General features: G+C 38.2%; 2 protein-coding genes across 7 annotated transcripts in view; both read right to left on the bottom strand.

Moving 5' to 3' along the window:
• LOC130917173 (stromal interaction molecule 1-like) overlaps positions 1–1,670 on the bottom strand; it is an 84,742-nt gene extending 83,072 nt beyond the window's left edge. Inside the window, exon 1 of one of the 4 annotated variants that reach the window (XM_057838286.1) lies at positions 1,450–1,670. The gene's annotated coding sequence lies outside the window, so the exon portion shown is untranslated. The remainder of the gene's footprint in view (positions 1–1,449) is intronic. The other 3 variants (XM_057838287.1, XM_057838288.1, XM_057838289.1) reach the window with 3 other exon arrangements.
• A 1,695-nt stretch (positions 1,671–3,365) lies between these two features.
• On the bottom strand, positions 3,366–18,440 carry LOC130917176 (post-GPI attachment to proteins factor 2-like). 3 transcript variants are annotated; one of them, XM_057838293.1, is made up of 6 exons: positions 18,258–18,440; positions 15,629–15,804; positions 12,344–12,593; positions 11,171–11,277; positions 9,778–9,886; positions 3,366–4,386 (listed from the first exon to the last, which is right to left on the bottom strand). In XM_057838293.1, the coding sequence occupies exons 2-6, from the start codon at positions 15,788–15,790 to the stop codon at positions 4,274–4,276; spliced, it is 741 nt and encodes a 246-aa protein (XP_057694276.1). In that variant the 5' UTR covers positions 15,791–15,804; positions 18,258–18,440; the 3' UTR covers positions 3,366–4,273. The 3 variants fall into 3 exon arrangements, with proteins under 3 accessions (XP_057694276.1, XP_057694277.1, XP_057694275.1); XM_057838294.1 differs by having other exon boundaries at positions 3,407–4,386; positions 9,863–9,886; XM_057838292.1 differs by lacking the exon at positions 3,366–4,386 and having other exon boundaries at positions 7,208–9,886.
• Positions 18,441–18,450: the final 10 nt, after the last annotated feature.

Raw genomic sequence — 18,450 nt, 5'->3', positions numbered from 1 at the left:
TTGAAGGGTTTGGTGAACGCACATGTGAAACTAGAAAGTTGTAAAGCAATAACACTGCAACAAAAATGAATGAAATGAACAAAAAAATATATTTTTATAATGGGTCAAAATTATTTTTCCAGCACCTTAGATGGTCATTTGCTTTGCATATAATTTTAAAATGTATACATATATATATTATAAAAGAAAAAAAAAGAAAAAAAGGATTTTTTTTTTTTGATTGAAGCAACTTTTTTTGGAATTGAATTATTTAGACACATATGTCCTAATCATAATATGGCCCAAACACAAAAAGGATTGTGAAATCAAGTGTTCAATGCAACATTTTTAATCTCAAACATTTTTTCGCATTCATGAATTTGAAAAAAAAAAAAGATTTAATTTTTTCCTTTTTTGATTGAAGTGATTTTTTTTACAAATCTATATATTTTTGAAGCAACTTATTTTTTGATTGAATATTAAACACAAAAATGTCCTAGCCAAAATGTGGCCCAAACACAAATCAACATTACATCAATCAAAAACGTTGCTTAAATAAAAATAAAATAATTTTTTTTTAAAAAAATCAATAAAAGAAAAATGGCTTTCACATGCATTTTTTAGTTTCAATTTTATTTTTGCATTCAAACAAAATTTTTTTTTTGATTGAAGCAACATTTTTTCAGTTAAAAATGTATACTTTGATTGAAGCAACTTTTTTTTGATTGAATAATAAAGACAGAAATCTACCTCCATATGGCTTCGCCGAGGGGATACAATTTTTGACTGGGGTAACTACATTGGCACGTCACCGACGGGCGTACCATAATCAATGGATGACGATCTTGGATGTGAAACAAAAAAACTCTCATTGTAAACGTATTATTATAAATATTCTTGTAAGTTAATTTTATTGCGTTTCAGGGTCATCAACATGTTGTGCCCCCCCTGCCCCAAAAGTCAAACTCCGCCTATGTATTAAAGTCAGAATGGGGAACTCTATTTTAATTAATCACTTGCAGTTCAAGTATTGGAATGACTCCCTTGATTATCATATTTAAGAATGCTGCAGTAATTTTCCCAATAATGACTACAATTATAAACTAAATATTTGCAGTACTTAAATGTACACGAAGTGACTATACTGATTTGGTTACCCAATCAAAAAAATCGAATCTGCGGATGACATTATACACACACATAACATAGATGCCACCGTTTAACTTTACCGCGGGTACCGAGTCGAAGCTAGCTTGCGTGACAATGTGGAGATCAACTCAAACGTGACATTTTCATGCTTGAAACCCCACTTTCCTCACCGTAATTTCGTACTTTCAACTATTACTGAGCCCGCGGTTTGACGTCCGGTGGCACTATTAACATTTGGTGCGAGTGAGGCTGTAATGAACTAGCTACAATATTTCAGCAAATCAACAATGAAGAGCCTTGTCAACGGTGGACAAAACTTACGTGTCATGGATAAAGAAGCTGCGTTCAAGTTGGTCTTATTCGTAGGTTACCATCGCTTTGGAAATTATTTTTAAAAACGCTTCAAGGAAAGAGGACTCGGTCCTCTTACTGGCGAGTATTTGTCTGGGTCTTTTCTTGGTCGTAGCGAATGCGCGCCCACCCACTTGCAGAAGCGAAAAGAGCCGCAGAGTGGAAGACAGGAAAGCACTGGCGGACAGTGGGTCTTCTTCTACGGTTATTAATGTTTCGTTATGACTGTGAAGTGACGACGCTCGCCCACTACAGTCTGGAAGCGGCGGGAGTTATTGAAAGCATAGGTCTCCCATATGAAAGGGTAAATGATGTTTTAAGTCAAGTTGACGGCGTGAGAAAAAGCCGGCCATCTTGCGTCGCAAAACGTCTAAAGCAGGCTCAATGTAGCCGACGTAAGTTAATTTTTTTCTTACTAAAATACTCCATGAAATTTTGACGTATTTACCAGCTGGTTGTTTTTAAATATTGATAATAATTTAAAAAAAACACACACACAGTAACAATGGCTATACTGCGTGTTGTTCAATAAATTACGCGAATTGAATATAATGCATCGCTGACGTTGATGAAAGACCATTGTAATCTCTTGAAAATTGGTTAAAAATAGAGCCAAGTGCCCGCTCCGTTGACTGCAATTTAATATTTAATGAACTGCCCCGACTCAAAATGGCCGCAAAACACAACGTTCTCCATTGACTCTTATATATCTCTGGTTGCGGGTATAGTTGACTGTGGCCATCTTGTGGATGAGCATGGAAAGTCGTTTCGGCAATCAAGGAAGTTTCGGGCTTTTTGTCCAAATTACTAATTCATATCACTTAAATGTATCTTTCCAGTCAAATGACAATGTACTGTGCTAGTATGCGCTGTCCTCCTTTGTACACAATTCAAACAGATTTGTAGGAATATTACCTGTAAACGAAGCTATTTTATCATGTTTTAAAATCTAATTTAAGAAATCCTCACTGGCTGCCATTGACAGTGAGAGACGTCCAATATATTTGAACTGGCAGCCAGGGGTTAATGACCACATTTATTCATATTTTTTTGCAACCGTTGAAACAATTTTCCCCTTTCAACCCCTAAGCAAATCTACTTTAAAATCAAACAATTTTGTTTTTATAACAAACAACAAAAATATACTTTAATTTAAAAAAAAAAAAAAAAAAAAAAAAAAAAACTAAACTCATAACACTGTCGTATAAATAATCATTAATGACAACATTGTTGATCTTTAGCTTTCACGTGATCACTGTTGACGTTGAACATCAGCCTAGGCCAGTAGTTCTTAACGTTGCTGAAGGTACCAAACCCCAGAAGTTTCACGTGTGCATCCACTGAACACTTTGGAATTTGATTTCAAATTCAGTACTGCTATATCTAAGCTAGCAAGCTAATATCTCAGCAAATTCCAGTTCAAATTTCTTCACATTTGGTAGCATGTTTTTTGAAACAGATCAAAGTTTGAGTCCACATGGCCCAAAGATCTGTTATACATCTTCATATCATGTGAGAGTCAACTTTCCACTGAGCAAACCAGTTTCTGCTATAGGCGAATCAAATGGAGGACTAGCAATTGAAAGAAATGAAATCAAGCAAGGGTGTCAAACTCATTTTGTTTAGCATGCCACATTTAGGCATTAGAGTTCATGTAGGCTGGACCAGTGTACTCTGGACCAATCAAGTTAACTCACTGGCTATCATTGCCAGCACTAGATATCCACTATGCGAATGAGTCGCCAGTCCCAGTCAAAATGGATTGGATGTCTAGTGTCATCTGTGGGACTAGAGCAGGGTTCACTAAGTCTGAAACTCGGTGCCACTTTTCCTGTCGTGTTTTCCACGTCTCTCTCCCCTAACACACCTGAATCAAATGAATATGTCATCAGCAACCTCTCCAGAAGCCTGATAATGATCCTGATTATTTTGATTCAGGTGTGTTGGAGGAGGGAGACATGGAAAACACTACAGGAAAAGTGCCACCGAGGTCCGGATTTAGTGAACCCTGGACTAGAATATAAGGATTCACTGTCAATCTTTCCTGTTTAAGTGAATTGGACGTCTATTGTTTTCAGTGGAAGTCAAATACTTCATTTTAGGTCACTTCTTTGTTATTTTGGAATACTTATGGATCAATTCCTGTACATTTTGGGGGATTTCCAGATTATTTTGGGTCATTTCCTGTTGGTTTTTGTGGATGTTTGGGTCACTTCCTTGTTACTTTATTAGCAGCCATTGACTGAGAGGGGCGAATGAACATATTTGACTGCGGACACAAAAGTGAAGTATAGTAATGCACTCAATCATGAAAAAAACTTACAAATCTCCAGTTTTGCAGCTCGAGTGTCAAAATAAAAAGATGTGTTTCACTATGTGGGCCGTACGTTTAACACGAATGGAATAAATGTAAATTGCGGACAAACCTGTCCAAAACCTGGCCTAAAATGTGAGTTTGTATAGATTTAGTCAATGTAATAAAACGGGTCCCTACGTCTTACTTGCCGAACCCCTGACACTTTTTCACCGAACCCCTGGGGTTCGGTCGAACCCAGGTTAAGAACCATTAGCCTAGACATGTCGGCGCTTTCCTATAAACTTTGTGCATCTAGACTGGAGGAACATCAGCAACTTGGCATATCGGCACTTATCATGTAACCTCTGTGCATATACACTACAGTATATCCAAAAAGGCATCAGTGGTGGTTTTCATATGAAACCAGGTCTTTGGTGGTTTTGAGGACTGCGTCGGTTTCACTGCGTTCTTTGTAGAGTTCTATAGTCAGAAGTCCTTTTACAGGCAGGCAATGATTAAGTCACGGCTCCGGAAGTCCCACACTGCTGTGAAGTGGAAGCCCATGATGGAGAAGACAATGAGGTACTCAAACAGGGCAAACAATGTGTAACCTGTTGGGAGAGAGGGTCATTTATTAATCATAATAGATATTTCCAAATAAGGTGAAATATATTTTCATCAGATTTTCTGAAGGGCCGGATTTAGAATTTTGCTATGAAAAAATGGGCAAAACGTAAAAAGGAAAACACTAATGTGTGTCAGTATAAATTCAGTCCTTTTTTAAAATTTAAAATATTGAAAGAAGATTAATATTGTAATTATCTTGTAATATTTAAAAAAAAAAAAAACAGTATCCATACTTTTTAGTTGGTTGCGCTTTAGCTAATAAGTTTAATTTCCCCATTTTTTTTTTTACCATAAAAAAATCTTCTAACTATAGCTGCCAAACAAATGTGCCAGTATTTTACCATGAGTTTGCCTTTTTTTATTTTTTTTTTTACAGTAATCCTATAGAAATTAGACCTCAGGTATGTGTTGTCTATTTTTGTTATGCTATTTTTGATTTGTTAGTTTTTTTTTCATATTTACTTTTTATGTAAATCAGACCAACAAAGCCCTGCTTCACCGATAAGCAAAACAATATATATTTATATATATATATGGCTGACAGTGACGGCAACAGAGGTCCATTTCACTAGAAGTTAATATGCACGTTTCAGTGCCAGCGGTGATAGGCGTCCATTCCATTTTAAAGTGGGTTGGCTGGCAACTCCCAGTCAAAATGGAATGCACGTCTATCGTCGTCAATGGCAGCCAATAAGTTTGTGAACCAAACTGTGACCGAAACATCCAGGTTCATACCAACCATTGATATTTGGGGTACAGTTACAACTAAAGTTGTTCCAATATATTGATTAGTGCTGCAACGATTAATCAATTAACTCGAGTATTCTATTAGAAAAAAATATTCAAATTTTACTGCTTCGAGTATTCGTTCAATTAAAGTGATGTTGTAATGGTTTATTTTGAAAGTGTTTGCATTTAGTTTTATTGATTAGGGTGGATATAGACCCTACCCACGTGACGTCACACACAGCCCTAAACCACGCCCCCGCACCATGTTGGCCGGCAACACATCGTTTTTCCCCATTGAGGCTACATACATTCCTCCTATTAACGGCGTTTTTCTGCTACTTAACGGCGATTAAACAAAATGGTGAAGGCGTGTGTGGCTGTTGGTTGCACTAACAGAGAAGATGGAAGGAGAGACGTGAAATTTTACCGTATTCCGAGGGATCCAAATAGAAGAGCGAAATGGACGGCTGCAATTCGACGTGAAAATTGGACACCAAAAAATCACCACAGACTATGTAGTAGTCATTTTATATCCGGTAAGATGCATTTAATATATATTTAGAGGGTTTTGGCCTGACAACCACAATTAAGATCATTGCTAGGCTAATCGCCGACAACATACGACGTAGTACGACATAGTTTCAAATTCAAGATGTTTGTGACTTCCCTTTCTTCCACCATCGTTATTTTTTGAATAATATTTAGCTGGTACCAAGTGAGGGAAACTGGCCTCGTCTACGGGGCTGACAAATAACCACAATTAAGATCATTGCTAGGCTAATCGCCGACAACATACACGTATGTATGTAGTGCGTGCTATCGCTAAACCATATAAACATTAAAAGCCTTAACTCCATTGACAGCGTGCTATCGCTAAACCATATAAACATTAAAAGCCTTAACTCCATTGACAAACGACATGAAATACATTAGACTTGACAGTGGATGTTAGCAATAACAAAAGAATTCGAATTGAAAATTTCGTAACTCACCTTTCCAAGCACAAGATAGATTCCTGCCAAACGAGGACCTGTTTCACCCAACCAGCAACGAAGTATTTGTAAGCGTCCAAGCTCTTGAAGTTTTTCGTGAGAATAGGCTGATTTTGTGTGGACAAGATCATTTTAAATATCAGCGTAGCAGATGTCAGGCAGACAGGGCGAAGACGGTGGGTCGAAAAACATCGATTTGGGCATCAAATATGGATCTGGCGACTGTATAGAACGAAGCTTTTCCTCATAACGCCTTTTATGCAACAGATCCAGTGAGTTTGCGGCATCAGAAAGCACCGGGTCTTCCATGAAATGCATTTTAAATTGCGCCATCAATTGAAACCAATGCAAATACAGAGTCAAAATGACGGCCAAGTGGGCGGAACCCTACAGCGAACACGTGGTGCGTGGGTAGGGTCTATACTGCCTTCTGGTCTGCCTCATTTCACATGGCTGAATCCAACTGCTCCCTGTTAAGACCAACGTAAGCTAAGTTTTAGTTTGAGATAATGTTTTTTATGCATTCATAATTTAGTTTATAGGCATATTTAGCCGTTTTTTGGGAATATGTGTGTGAACAATTTGTTAAGAGCATTGTAAAAAAAACAACAGCATTTTATAGCATTTAAGCTAGCGGACTTTTGCTATGTGTGTTAGTCAACTGTTCTTTTGTTGTACATAGATCCTCTTTTTTTTTTTTTTTTTTTTAAATACCGTTTGAGGCTCAGCTCAGGTATTTTAATTTTTCATGTTCCTTATCCGATTACTCAATTATTCGAACTAACTAGTTCATCGATTATTCGACTACTAAAATAATCGATAGCTGCAGCCCAAATATTGATATGATGATACATCACGAAACTTTGTATCCCAATAGGTTATTGATATGCTTCAAGAATATATATTAGTCCTTCTCAAAAAATTAGCATAGTGTGAGAAAGTTCATTATTTTCTGTAATGAACTGATAAACATTAGACTTTCATATATTTTAGATTCATTAAACACAAGTGAAGTAGTTCAAGAATTTTATTGTTTTAATATTGATGATTTTGGCAAAAAAGTCAAGAAAAACCAAAAATCCCTATTTCAAAAATGAGCATATTTCAACCGACCAATACAAAAAAGTGTTTTTTAATACAAAAAAAGTCAACCTCAATTAATTATATCAGCTATGCACTCAATACTTGGTCGGGAATCCTTTTGCAGAAATGACTGCTTCAGTGCGGCGTGGCATGGAGGCAATCAGCCTGTGGCACTGCTGAGGTGTTATGGAGGCCCAGGGTGCTTCGATAGCAGCCTTAAGTTCATCCAAAGTGTTGGGTCTGGTGTCTCTCAACTTCCTCTTCACAATATCCCACAGATTCACTATGGGGTTCAGGTCGGGAGAGTTGGCAGGCCAATTGAGCACAGTAATGCCATGGTCAGTAAACCATTTACCAGTGGTTTTGGCACTGTGAGCAGGTGACAGGTCGCGCTGAAAAATAAAATCTTCATCTCCATAAAGCTTTTCAGCAGATGGAAGCATGAAGTGCTTCAAAATCTGACAGCTAGCTGCATTGACCCTGCCGTTGATAAAACACAGTCGACCAACACCAGCAGCTGACATGGCACCCCAGACCATCACTGACTATGGGTACTTACCACTGGACTTCAGGCATTTTGGCATTTCCTTCTCCTCAGTCTTCCTCCAAACTCTGGCACCTTGATTTCCGAATGACATGTAAAATTTAGGCAACAGTCCAGTGCTGCTTCTCTGTAGCCCAGGTCAGGCGCTTCTGCCGCTGTTTCAGGTTCAAAAGTGGCTTGACCTGGGGAATGCGGCACCTGTAGCCCATTTCCAGCACACGCCTGTGCGCGGTGGCTCTGGATTTTTCTACTCCAGACTCAGTCCACTGTTTCTGCAGGTCCCCCAAAGTCTGGAATTGGCCCTTCTCCACAATCTTTCTCAGGGTGCGGTCACCTCTTCTGGTTGTGCAGCGTTTCCAGCCACACTTTTTCCTTCCCACAGACTTCCCACTGAGGTGCCTTGATACAGCTCTCTGGGAACAGCCTATTCGCTCAGAAATTTCTTTCTGTATCTAAGCCTCTTGCTTGAGGGTGTCAATTGCCATGTTTACATGGAGCCAAATATTCCAATTACAATCGGAATATTTGTTCAAACCGAATAAATGTGTTCCATATAAACACCTCATTCGGAATCAACAGGCCCAAACCGAATGGAATTTCATTCCGATTCACAGGGGTGGAATATTCCTTTTCCCAAACCGATTAGAAGTAAAATTATATCATGTAAACAGGGAAGCGGAATGGTGTCTGGTTGCGTTCTTTCTGCACATGCTCCATACTGACGTGGTGACGTCACTTGGTGACGTAAGTAACGTCACTTGCAACATGGCTTCCAAGCACACGCACAGCGCACCCACACAACTTTTTAAATGAACGGCGTATCATTCTGAAGTTTTGTTTCCACTCGAAAAGTTAAAACAGCAGCTGATCTGACGATCGATCTCCATGTTTTGCAACGTGACGCTTTGTTTTGATTAATCTGCGCATGTCAGACGGCAGTTGTCAAACGTCCTTTCGGAATAAAGGCAGACACATGTAAACGCTGGATCGGAATAGATGAAGTGACATGTAAACAGCTGATGTGAAATTTCCATTCGGAATGATTTGAATCGGTATGAATAAAAGTCAGCATGTAAACGTGGCTACTGATGGCCTTCTGGACAACAGTCAGGTCCGCAGTCTTGCCTATGATTGCGATTTTGATTAATGAACCAGGCTGGGAGTTTTTAAAAGCCTCAGGAATCTTTCACAGGTGTTTTGAGTTAATTCGTTGATCCTGATGATTAGGTCAGTAGCTTCTATAGAGTACCTTTTGATGATATGCTAATTTTTTGAGATAGAGATTTTTGGTTTTTTTACTTTTTTGCCAAAATCATCAATATTAAAACGATAAAAGGCTTGAACTACTTCAGCTGTGTGTAATGAATCTAAAATATATGAAAGTCTAATGTTTATCAGTACATTACAGAAAATAATGAATTTTATCACAATATGCTAATTTTTTAAGAAGGACTAGTATGTCATTTTAAAAAGATGTCACTTATTTATCTTAGCAAAATGTTCCCAAGGTTTTCCACTAGACCAAAAATTTCCACTGGAATAATGTCTGTTTAATTGACGGTGTCCAACATTAGCATTCAAAGCCTCGTTTCCCAGTTTAAATGAATTGGACGTCTATTGTTGTCAATGGCTAACAATGAGTTAAAAAAGGCACTCATTTGTTTACAAAAATGTTGCAATAATATAGTATTGCTGTATTTACCAACAGAAATGTTGCACTGAAATATTCTCAGTCTTTGAGAAAGACGAATGTTTGGACAGATTGTCTGCGACAGCGCAAAAAGTAAACATTGTGTTTTTTTTTTCTCCCATTTAGAATTAATTAATTTTTGTCTTGAATAGAGAATATTGTAAAATATTGTAGATTGATTTCCTGACCCATGCATCAATAATCGTTGTATCACCATATTGTGAGATAATCACATTGGGAGGTACCCAAAGGTTCTCACCTCTAGTTACAACCCTGAAAACTACCATACACAAGATTTCCTTGGAATTGACTTGTGTCAAACTAATGCCATACTTACTCCCCGCTTCACAATACAAGTTATGTTGGACATAAAATAATCCGGCAAAAGCACTGAAGCACAAGTTGAGGAGGAACAGACGTACTTTCCAGACATGGGATTTGGCATCCTAGGGGAAAAAAAAAACAGTCCAAAAAATAACAATTGTAAACAAACTACACAGTGTCTTGACTTACAAATAGTGTTGCACCGATACGATTTTTTGTGCCACCTTTGACTCTCAAATGCCAAAATAGTGCTAAATTCGCGAAATCAAAACATGTATAATACCTGCCCAGAGTTTTGCTCTCAAAGGCCAGACAGTACAACTTTAATGAAATTATAAATAATAATAATTGACCACAGCATCCTGTCCCTCTATTAGCCTCCCTCTCTGTGAACCAAATAATAATAATTGACCACAGCATCCTGTCCCTCTATTAGCCTCACTCTCTGTGCACCAGCAGCAACACACACTTATCCACTTACAGTGGGGCAAATAAGTATTTAGTCAACCACCAATTGTGCAAGTTCTCCTACTTGAAAAGATTAGAGAGGCCTGTAATTGTCAACATGGGTAAACCTCAACCACGAGAGACAGAATGTGGGGAAAAAAAACAACAGAAAATCACATTTTTGATTTTTTAAAAGAATTTATTCCCAAATGAGAGTAGAAAATAAGTATTTGGTCACCTACAAACAAGCAAGATTTCTGGCTGTCGAAGAGGTCACCTGTTTTAACTAATTATCGGTATTAAAGACACCTGTCCACAATCTCAGTCAGTCACACGCAAACTCCACTATGCCCAAAACCAATGAGCTGTCGAAGGACACCAGAGACAAAATTGTAGACCTGCATCAGGCCGGGAAGACTGAATCTGCAATAGGGAAAACGCTTGGTGTACCCATTTTCCACCATGATTTGCATATACATTCTTTAAAATCAAACAATGTAAATTTCTGGGGGGGGGGTTTCCCACATTCTGTCTCTCATAGTTGAGGTTTACCCATGTTGACAATTACCGGCCTCTCTAATATTTTCAAGTGGGAGAACTTGCACAATTAGTGGTTGACTAAATATTTATTTGCCCCACTGTAGCTTGGCTTACTTTGCTTACTTCTACACTAATTTTAAATAGGCTTGTCCTTTGAAATAAGGAATCGTTCCAAATTGGGAATTAAAAGTTGCGTTCCGTAAAGTTTAAATTATCCAATAAATGTTGTTCCACTTCACGATTGTGTCCCACTTGTTGTTGATTCTTGACAAAAAAATAAAATTTCATATCTTTATGTTTGAAGTCTGAAATGTGGCGAAAGGTTGCAAGATTCAAGGGGGCCGAATACTTTTGCAAGGCACTGTATTGTTACAGTCAAGGTACTAAGGTGTGTTTTAAAACAATGAGGGGTCACTTACTACTGGATTCACCGAGTACCTCTTGATGACCTTCCACAAATGACACGTTATCACCATGTAGACAAACGAGCTCAGACTGAAGAGGATGAACCCCTCCTCGTGGACAGCTAAGTTGAGGGGAAAGTGACGCTTGCATTAAAAGAGATAAGCAAAAATCAACTTTTGAATGCCTTGTATACAGAGGTGGGTAGTCGTTACATTTACTTGAGTAATTTTTTTGAGAAAAATGTACTTCTTAGGGTAGCGTTACCACGCAATACTTTTTACTTTTACTTGAGTAGACTCTTACTCCGCTACTTTGGGCTACACTAGAGTTGTTCTACGGCCGTACTGTTGAGCCAGTTCACAGATGCGTACCCCACGCTCATATTTTTCTATCATTTCCATCTTCATTTTAATGGTAAGCGTCACCTTTTCCTTGTTTCACCACCTGCACTAACCTTCTTGGAACCTGTGCTGATTTCTCTCACAAGAAAATCCGCCGTGCGTCTGTCTGCGGCGCTGTCATGTTGCCGTATTTCGACCATGTCGGCGGATGTAGAAACAAATGGCGAGTCAAATTTTACGTCGGATGTCGAAAAGATGGTGTGTCGAAGCGATCGTATGTCGCTGTACCACTGTACCATTATTTTTCTTTTAATCAGACATTGTAAGGAGTTACTCACAATTGTACTCGTTACTTGAGTATTCTTTTCAACAAAAACCTTTTTACTTATACTCGAGTACATTTTTGGATGACTACTTTTACTCTTTCTTAAAGAATATTATTTTGAAGTAACGCTACTCTTACTTGAGTAATTATTTTGGCTACTCTACACACCTCTGCTTATATACAAATAAAATACATGTTGTCCCCGGGTTACGAACGAGTTCCATTCCTATGCTAGCGACTTAACCCAAATTTCTGCGTAAATCGGAATTAACCCTTTAAGTACCCCTAAATCTCAAAATAACTATCCAAAACAGGTATCACACATCATATTAATAAAATAAAGTAAAAAATTAAGATTGCGACTGGAGACAAATGGCGAACGAGACTCCGGCATCGAAAAGTCAACATCACATAAATCAGGTACGTAACCCGGGGATTACCGCTATACCCAAATAATGGATTAGAAGTGTGGCTGTTAGACTCGTTAAGTCAGAAAAATGCAGAAAGCAAAAGGTACTCACAGTAGATGTCAGCCGACGACACATAGGTGAGCATCAGCAGGCCGAGGTTTTCAGAGACGGAGAAGCCCAAGTTGAGGTAGGCCAAAGTGGTTTCGGGCACCCGAGTGGCAAAGCAGACTTTGTAGAACTTGAAATAGGCGAATGCCAAAATAAACCTGGGTGCAGAGTGCAGGCCAATGCAGAGGCGCCAGATGTGGCACTCGGGGCTCAGGCTGATGGAGGCGCTGATGGACGGCAGGTAGTTTTCAACCTGGGAATACACATGGAATTTTAGAAAGGAACATGTCAGGCCTCAGTCATTCAAAGATGAAATTCAAATTTCATTAATACCTCAAATTGTATTTTTCAGTATAAATATGCAGTATGTAGATATATATGTAGTAGTGTAGTTTATATGGTGCCCTCAACATTTAAGTTTTTGACAAGATTTTTTGTCATCTCAAAAAGAAGTTAAGGGTGACGTAGTAGCAGTAGCAGTATCTATGAATGAGGTTTCCCTTTTTTTCAGGTAGTTGGCAACCCTACTGATAAAGCATGGTGACGCAGACTACCATCTTCTTAAAAATGACACCGAGCTTTGCCATTTCACAGTTATACACAAATATTCACTCATTTTACACTTCCAGCTGTTAAAGTCTAAAAGTCCATCACGCCCCAGGTTAGTAGGCCGACTTTTGCCAGCACACAAGCTGAAATAATGGCCTCTAGGTTCGTAGAGACAAAATGCGGAACTGGTCGTCTAACCAAAGAATTGTACTAAACCACAGCAAATTCACATGTATAGATTAAAATAGGAGCGTGACAAAATATCAAAATGGCGATATATCATGAAAGGATATGCTCCTGCCAAGAATCGAGATATCGTTTTAAAAAGCTGTCAATGCTAAAAAAATAAAATGGAACCAACAAGTTGCAATCAAAATCTTCCATGATAATAGTGTCTAAGTTAACTATATGGCTGCCATTGATGGCGCTCTACGCCCATTCCATTTAGACTGGGGGGGTCGAACGAACTTTCATTCATTTGAAACCAGAGCATTCACAGAGAGCTCTCGCTTGCAGCTGTAAGGCTCAACATTCTCTCACCGGTTGTTGCTCAGTGTCAGTGAGTCAGCTGTGCAACACGATGGCTGGAGGAGGTGAAACTCCTGAACGTTTTGCCCCATCGAAGAAAACAAAATCGCTGGTATGGGAATCCTTCGGCTACAGAAAAGTTACAGGCGGCCGCGGCTTAGAGGAGGAAGGGCCCACCAACATGTAAAATATGTTTGCGGAAGATGACTGCCGAGGAGGCAATACCTCCAATATGATGTCGTATTTACGCAAAATTAAAGGTTAGTAAACACTGTCATGAACGTTTCCGAACGGCTACGAGAGTTAACTCCAGCGTGTTTAGTGTGTCTAGCGGTAGTAAAACGTGGTGGTTTTTTTCTCTCTGGCAACTGTCTGTGTTGAGAAAGAACGTGTGTATAATGTATACCGTAATTTCCGGACTACAAGCCGCTACTTTTTTCCCTCATTTTGAATCCTGCGGCGTATGCAATGATGCGGCCAATTTATCAATTTTTCTAACGACCGCCAGGAGCGCTCGAGCATAAAATGTAAGCGTAAAACACGTGGAATATATGTGTCAAGGAAGACGCTAGTTTGCACTCTTACCCGTATTTTAACTTTGTGCTTTGTGCACGAATAAAAGTAGCAGACCCTCATCTTTGTGCATTAGTAAAATTAGCAGACCCGCATCATGGAAAATGCTAGAAGAAATGGATATGACGTGCCAAGTTGAATTGAAGGCTTGGATGAGGGATCGTTTTCCAAAACTGGCCGCACGCGAAGAGCAACTTTTGCACAAGTCTGACAGCGTGGAGCAGTGTAAATAAAATCTACCATCACCAACAGGTTTCGAAAAACCGGTCTGCTGCGTGACGAAGAGGACGACACACGCTCAGGAGTGAGCTTGAGGAGTCAGCTAAGTGCCGTTTTGCTGGCGCTCTTTGTAAAGAAAAGTTAAGGTATTGTAACGTTGACAAAGAGTCACCCGCTTAGTTAGGTTGCAATTCTTTATTTTGGAAACTCATGAAACAATACAAGACTGCTGTCTGCAGCAGTCGACGCGCACACACCCCCACAAAAACAGGAAGGCACGTCTCTCGCTCTTCCGCACCTGCCTTACTCCCGTAAGTCACGCGCGATATTTATAACCCGATTCGTTAAAGTATGTTATTAAAACTCAGAAAGCTCTGTGTATTTCTTCATAAATATCTCATGTTACTATGTGGGCACACGCGGCTTATAAACAGGAGAGGCTTATGTATGTGCAAAATGTTTTTTCCTTTAAAAATGTACTGGGTGAGGCTTGTAATCAGGGGCGCTCAATAGTCCGGAAATTACGGTACATGATACGAGTCATACACACGTGCTTTTTATGGAAAATAATTCAATTATTTTTGTTCTGATGATAATAATGTTGAGCTGTGGCTGTGGGTTTAGCCTTACATAAAGGACTGCATTTATTTTAAATTTTATTTAGAATATTTCAGTGTCATTTTGTTATTTTCTATTTTAACTTAATATTATACTTATGTTCTGTGTGTTATGTTTTGAAACATAAAAATCCTGTTCAATGGAAAAAAATATTTTTGCTTAAAGTAACACATTTTGGAGCTGTAATACCGTGATATTTTTGCTTAAGTTTAGTTACGGGTAGTCGCGGGGTAAAAAAAAAAACGTCGACTGAGAACCAGACAAGGAGGCTGGTTTTCACTTCAACCAGGGCACACTGTCATTAGACCTAGCTTATGCAAATTGTTGGAAAACAACGTTATCTCCCCTTTAATAATATTTCATACTCCAATTTATGAATTAAAAATATCACTACATAAATTTGGATTTGAAAAAAATATATATAATAAATGCGAATATTTACTATTAAGAGGCTCAGAAAGGACAATAACATCTCTAAATGATTCATCAACTATCAATATAGTCAAATTGATAACAGATTAGTTGTTGATTAGTCAATTCATTGTGATAGCCCTACTGTACACACATACAGAAAGAATGGTTCGATACACATTTTTTTGTGTGTATTTAATTGAATGTATTCTGGAAAATGAATTTCAAATCATTGTATTGTTTTTATATTAACATGTTATATAGCGTCACAACTTCATTAGACTTATGCTATGAACAAAAATTTGGTATATAAACTAATTGAAGTGGATAATGGGCCGTATGCATGTTCTATGAACAATATAAAGAAAAGGCTTGGGTTTATCTTCCTACCTGGCAGTGTGTTCTTGTAGAGTCCTCGTAATGGTAGAGAGAGGAGATGACTATGCAGACCAAGAGGCCCGTCAGTGGCAAGCAGAGGGTTCCCAAAACACACGCGGTAAAGGAGACTCGGACTAACGTAGACCTCTCATAACTGTACAAGTTCAAGATCATCTTTTGCACTGCACCTGTAGTTATTGAAAGATATGATTAGACAGACTCATTGGACTATATTTTTAAGTTTGCCTTCCACAAACACAATTTCCTACTATTGTACAAGTTCCACAAAATAGCCAGAAACAATTATAGCATGCGTAAATCCATCTTCTCACACTTTATTTTATATTAATATATATATATTAGCTATATTAGCCTACTATCAAAATAACTAAGTTGGCTACAAATACATAATCAGCCTTCACGATTACCGTATTTTCCGCACTATAAAGCACACCTGAAAGCCTTCATGTTTTTCAAACGCAGACAGTGCACTTTATAATTTGATGTGACATAAATGGATCAATATTGGGTAATCATGGCATAACCATAGACTTCATAATGACGCGGGGCACCCCTTCAATCCGTGAATTCTTTATAGATATGGACGCAAAACAGCCTTGATTCTTGGTTAATTGCAAAAAAAAAAAAAAAAGTGCAGTTAGCATTTATTTTACGTAAATATGTCGAAGTACGATGCTAGTTTGTTAGGCAATGTGGCGGGAGCCTTACACCTTTTTACGTTAAAAATTCTTGTGAAAAAAAATATATATAATAATTACCTTGAATCCTCGAACAAATCACTCATGAGACAATCCTTCCTGTTTATATGTGGTACAGCTTTCATACTAACCATGTAACATGTATCTCTGAGTGTCAAGACACAGTTGTGAATGCCCACAGCTGGATTTTTGGGGGATTTTATGGGTAAAACATGGCAGTATAACAAGGGTCGCGATGCAGAAATTGCAGACATCAAGGAGTGTTCGAGATTTTCTTTTTAATATATTTGCCCCTTTTTTCTTTGTTTGGATCGATTATCGAGAAAATGTGACAGTAACAAAAAAAATACAATTAAGCGATAGTTATGAGGTAGATCTCCGTGACTTTTTTTAGACGCCATTTTTTTTCATTGTGATGTCATTTGTTTAAAAGTTTAAAATATGCGAGTGAATAATTTTTTTAAGTCGTTTTTTTTTTTTCTAAATGAAATATTATACGTCAATTAATGATTCTAAGCTAAAAATGACAGACATTTTGAATAATAAATATAATTAAGTACCTTAGTTTTATGGCTGGGTTAAAACAAAAGCGGTTGCGCTACGTCTGTAAACGGGGGTTTTCAGGGTAAAACGGACTAATTAAAAATAGTTTGGAGGCTTAATACGCCATTAATCTGCTATGGCAGCATATAAACATATTGTTCTATCAAACACGACAGTTGTTTTGCCTTAAAATACAGCAGTTTCTTTTAAAGAGGAGTGCAAGAGCAGAAACTGCTTTTTCGGTCTTGTCTGTGTTTTCCGCATTATATTTGTGGTTAAATCCAAATTAAAGGATTGAACCTTTATGTTCTATGCTCTATGTGTTTGATAATTGTAATAATGCCTGTAGTTCTTTCAGGAAGTATTAGCAGAATATGCTTTTTTGAGCATAAAAATCAACTAAAATTGAATATATATTTTTTATACCTATATTTCAATGAAATAATTGTGCTGTTAAAACAATTTCATTGTTGGCTAAATGTGAACAGATTACAGATAACTACATGACAAAATGATGTTTGTGTAACGTAAAATTCACAGGTGTACAGTGGCGCCTCCAGAAATTTTTCATAGGGGTGGCCAGATGGGGCCACTTAAAATTTTGGGGTGGCCAAAACTGAAACCCATAATTTCAGGTTTTCATTATATTATTGCAGTAAAAAGGTCAGGGGAAAACTATCAGAAAGACTTAAGGACACGGCTACTGATATACTTTGGTGTATTGTGTAATATTTGATGTTACTAATGATTTAATGTGCATCCTCCATAACTGTCCAGTCAACATTTTGAGTTCCACAACTATTCTGTTTTATTGTGTTATGTATATATTAGGCATAAGGTGTACATTTAACAAAACCAAATCATTACTGGGGAAAAGCAGGTGCTGGCAGATTTGCATTTGGGATGAAATGCATAACTGATGCTGCAACAATCTATCGATATACTGGCAAGCGGGGTGGCCAGTGGGGTGGCCAACAAATTTGTAGGGGTGGCCGTGGCCACCCCTGGCCACCCCCTGGGGGCGCCACTGCAGGTGTAGTAAAAAGGAAATATTTATAATGATGTAACATGATTTTGTTATGTACAATATTCATGTTGGCTATAACATGATTTTATTGTGTGCAACTGATATCCATTTTTTTTTTTTTTTTTTTAATGTAAATCCAAAGATTTATTTTTCAGTGTTACTACGGGCAGGTACGGGATGGGTACACCCTGATTTGGTTGCCAGCTGGCACAAAAACACACAATTATGTAAATCAAACATCAGGAAGAAGTAATATTTAACATTAAACACCAAGTTGTGAAAAGGGTTTAGTGTCCACTTAAATGAAACCACTCAACACAGCTGTGAAAGTGTACCTAATGTAGTGACCTACTTGATATGGCGTCCGTTGCGTGCAAGAGCCGAAGACGACAAAAGCGTGAGTAGGCTCACATACATGATGCGCACAAAATAGCATGAATATATTGTCACCCACTGATTGAGCTTTTCCAGTCGGGAATGAAGAATGTGGGTTTTTTTTTTGGGTGGGTGTCTGTCGGGGAGAGGGAAGATGTTAACCGTGGTAC

The sequence above is a fragment of the Corythoichthys intestinalis genome, chromosome 6, assembly GCF_030265065.1.
Source record: "Corythoichthys intestinalis isolate RoL2023-P3 chromosome 6, ASM3026506v1, whole genome shotgun sequence".
Classification (NCBI taxonomy): Eukaryota; Metazoa; Chordata; class Actinopteri; order Syngnathiformes; family Syngnathidae; genus Corythoichthys; species Corythoichthys intestinalis.
Note: the sequence above shows the minus strand (reverse complement) of the source record. Positions and strands in the feature narration are given on the sequence as shown.

Excerpts from the sequence above, each read along its gene's own strand:
- LOC130917176 (XM_057838292.1), bottom strand. The coding sequence starts at position 15,790 with ATGATCTTGAACTTGTACAGTTATGAGAGGTCTACGTTAGTCCGAGTC. Across the intron at positions 11,278-12,343 it reads GTCGTCGGCTGACATCTACT|CTGTCCACGAGGAGGGGTTC; the intron begins GTGAGTACCTTT and ends CCCTCAACTTAG. Across the intron at positions 9,887-11,170 it reads GGTACTCGGTGAATCCAGTA|GATGCCAAATCCCATGTCTG; the intron begins GTAAGTGACCCC and ends TTTTTCCCCTAG.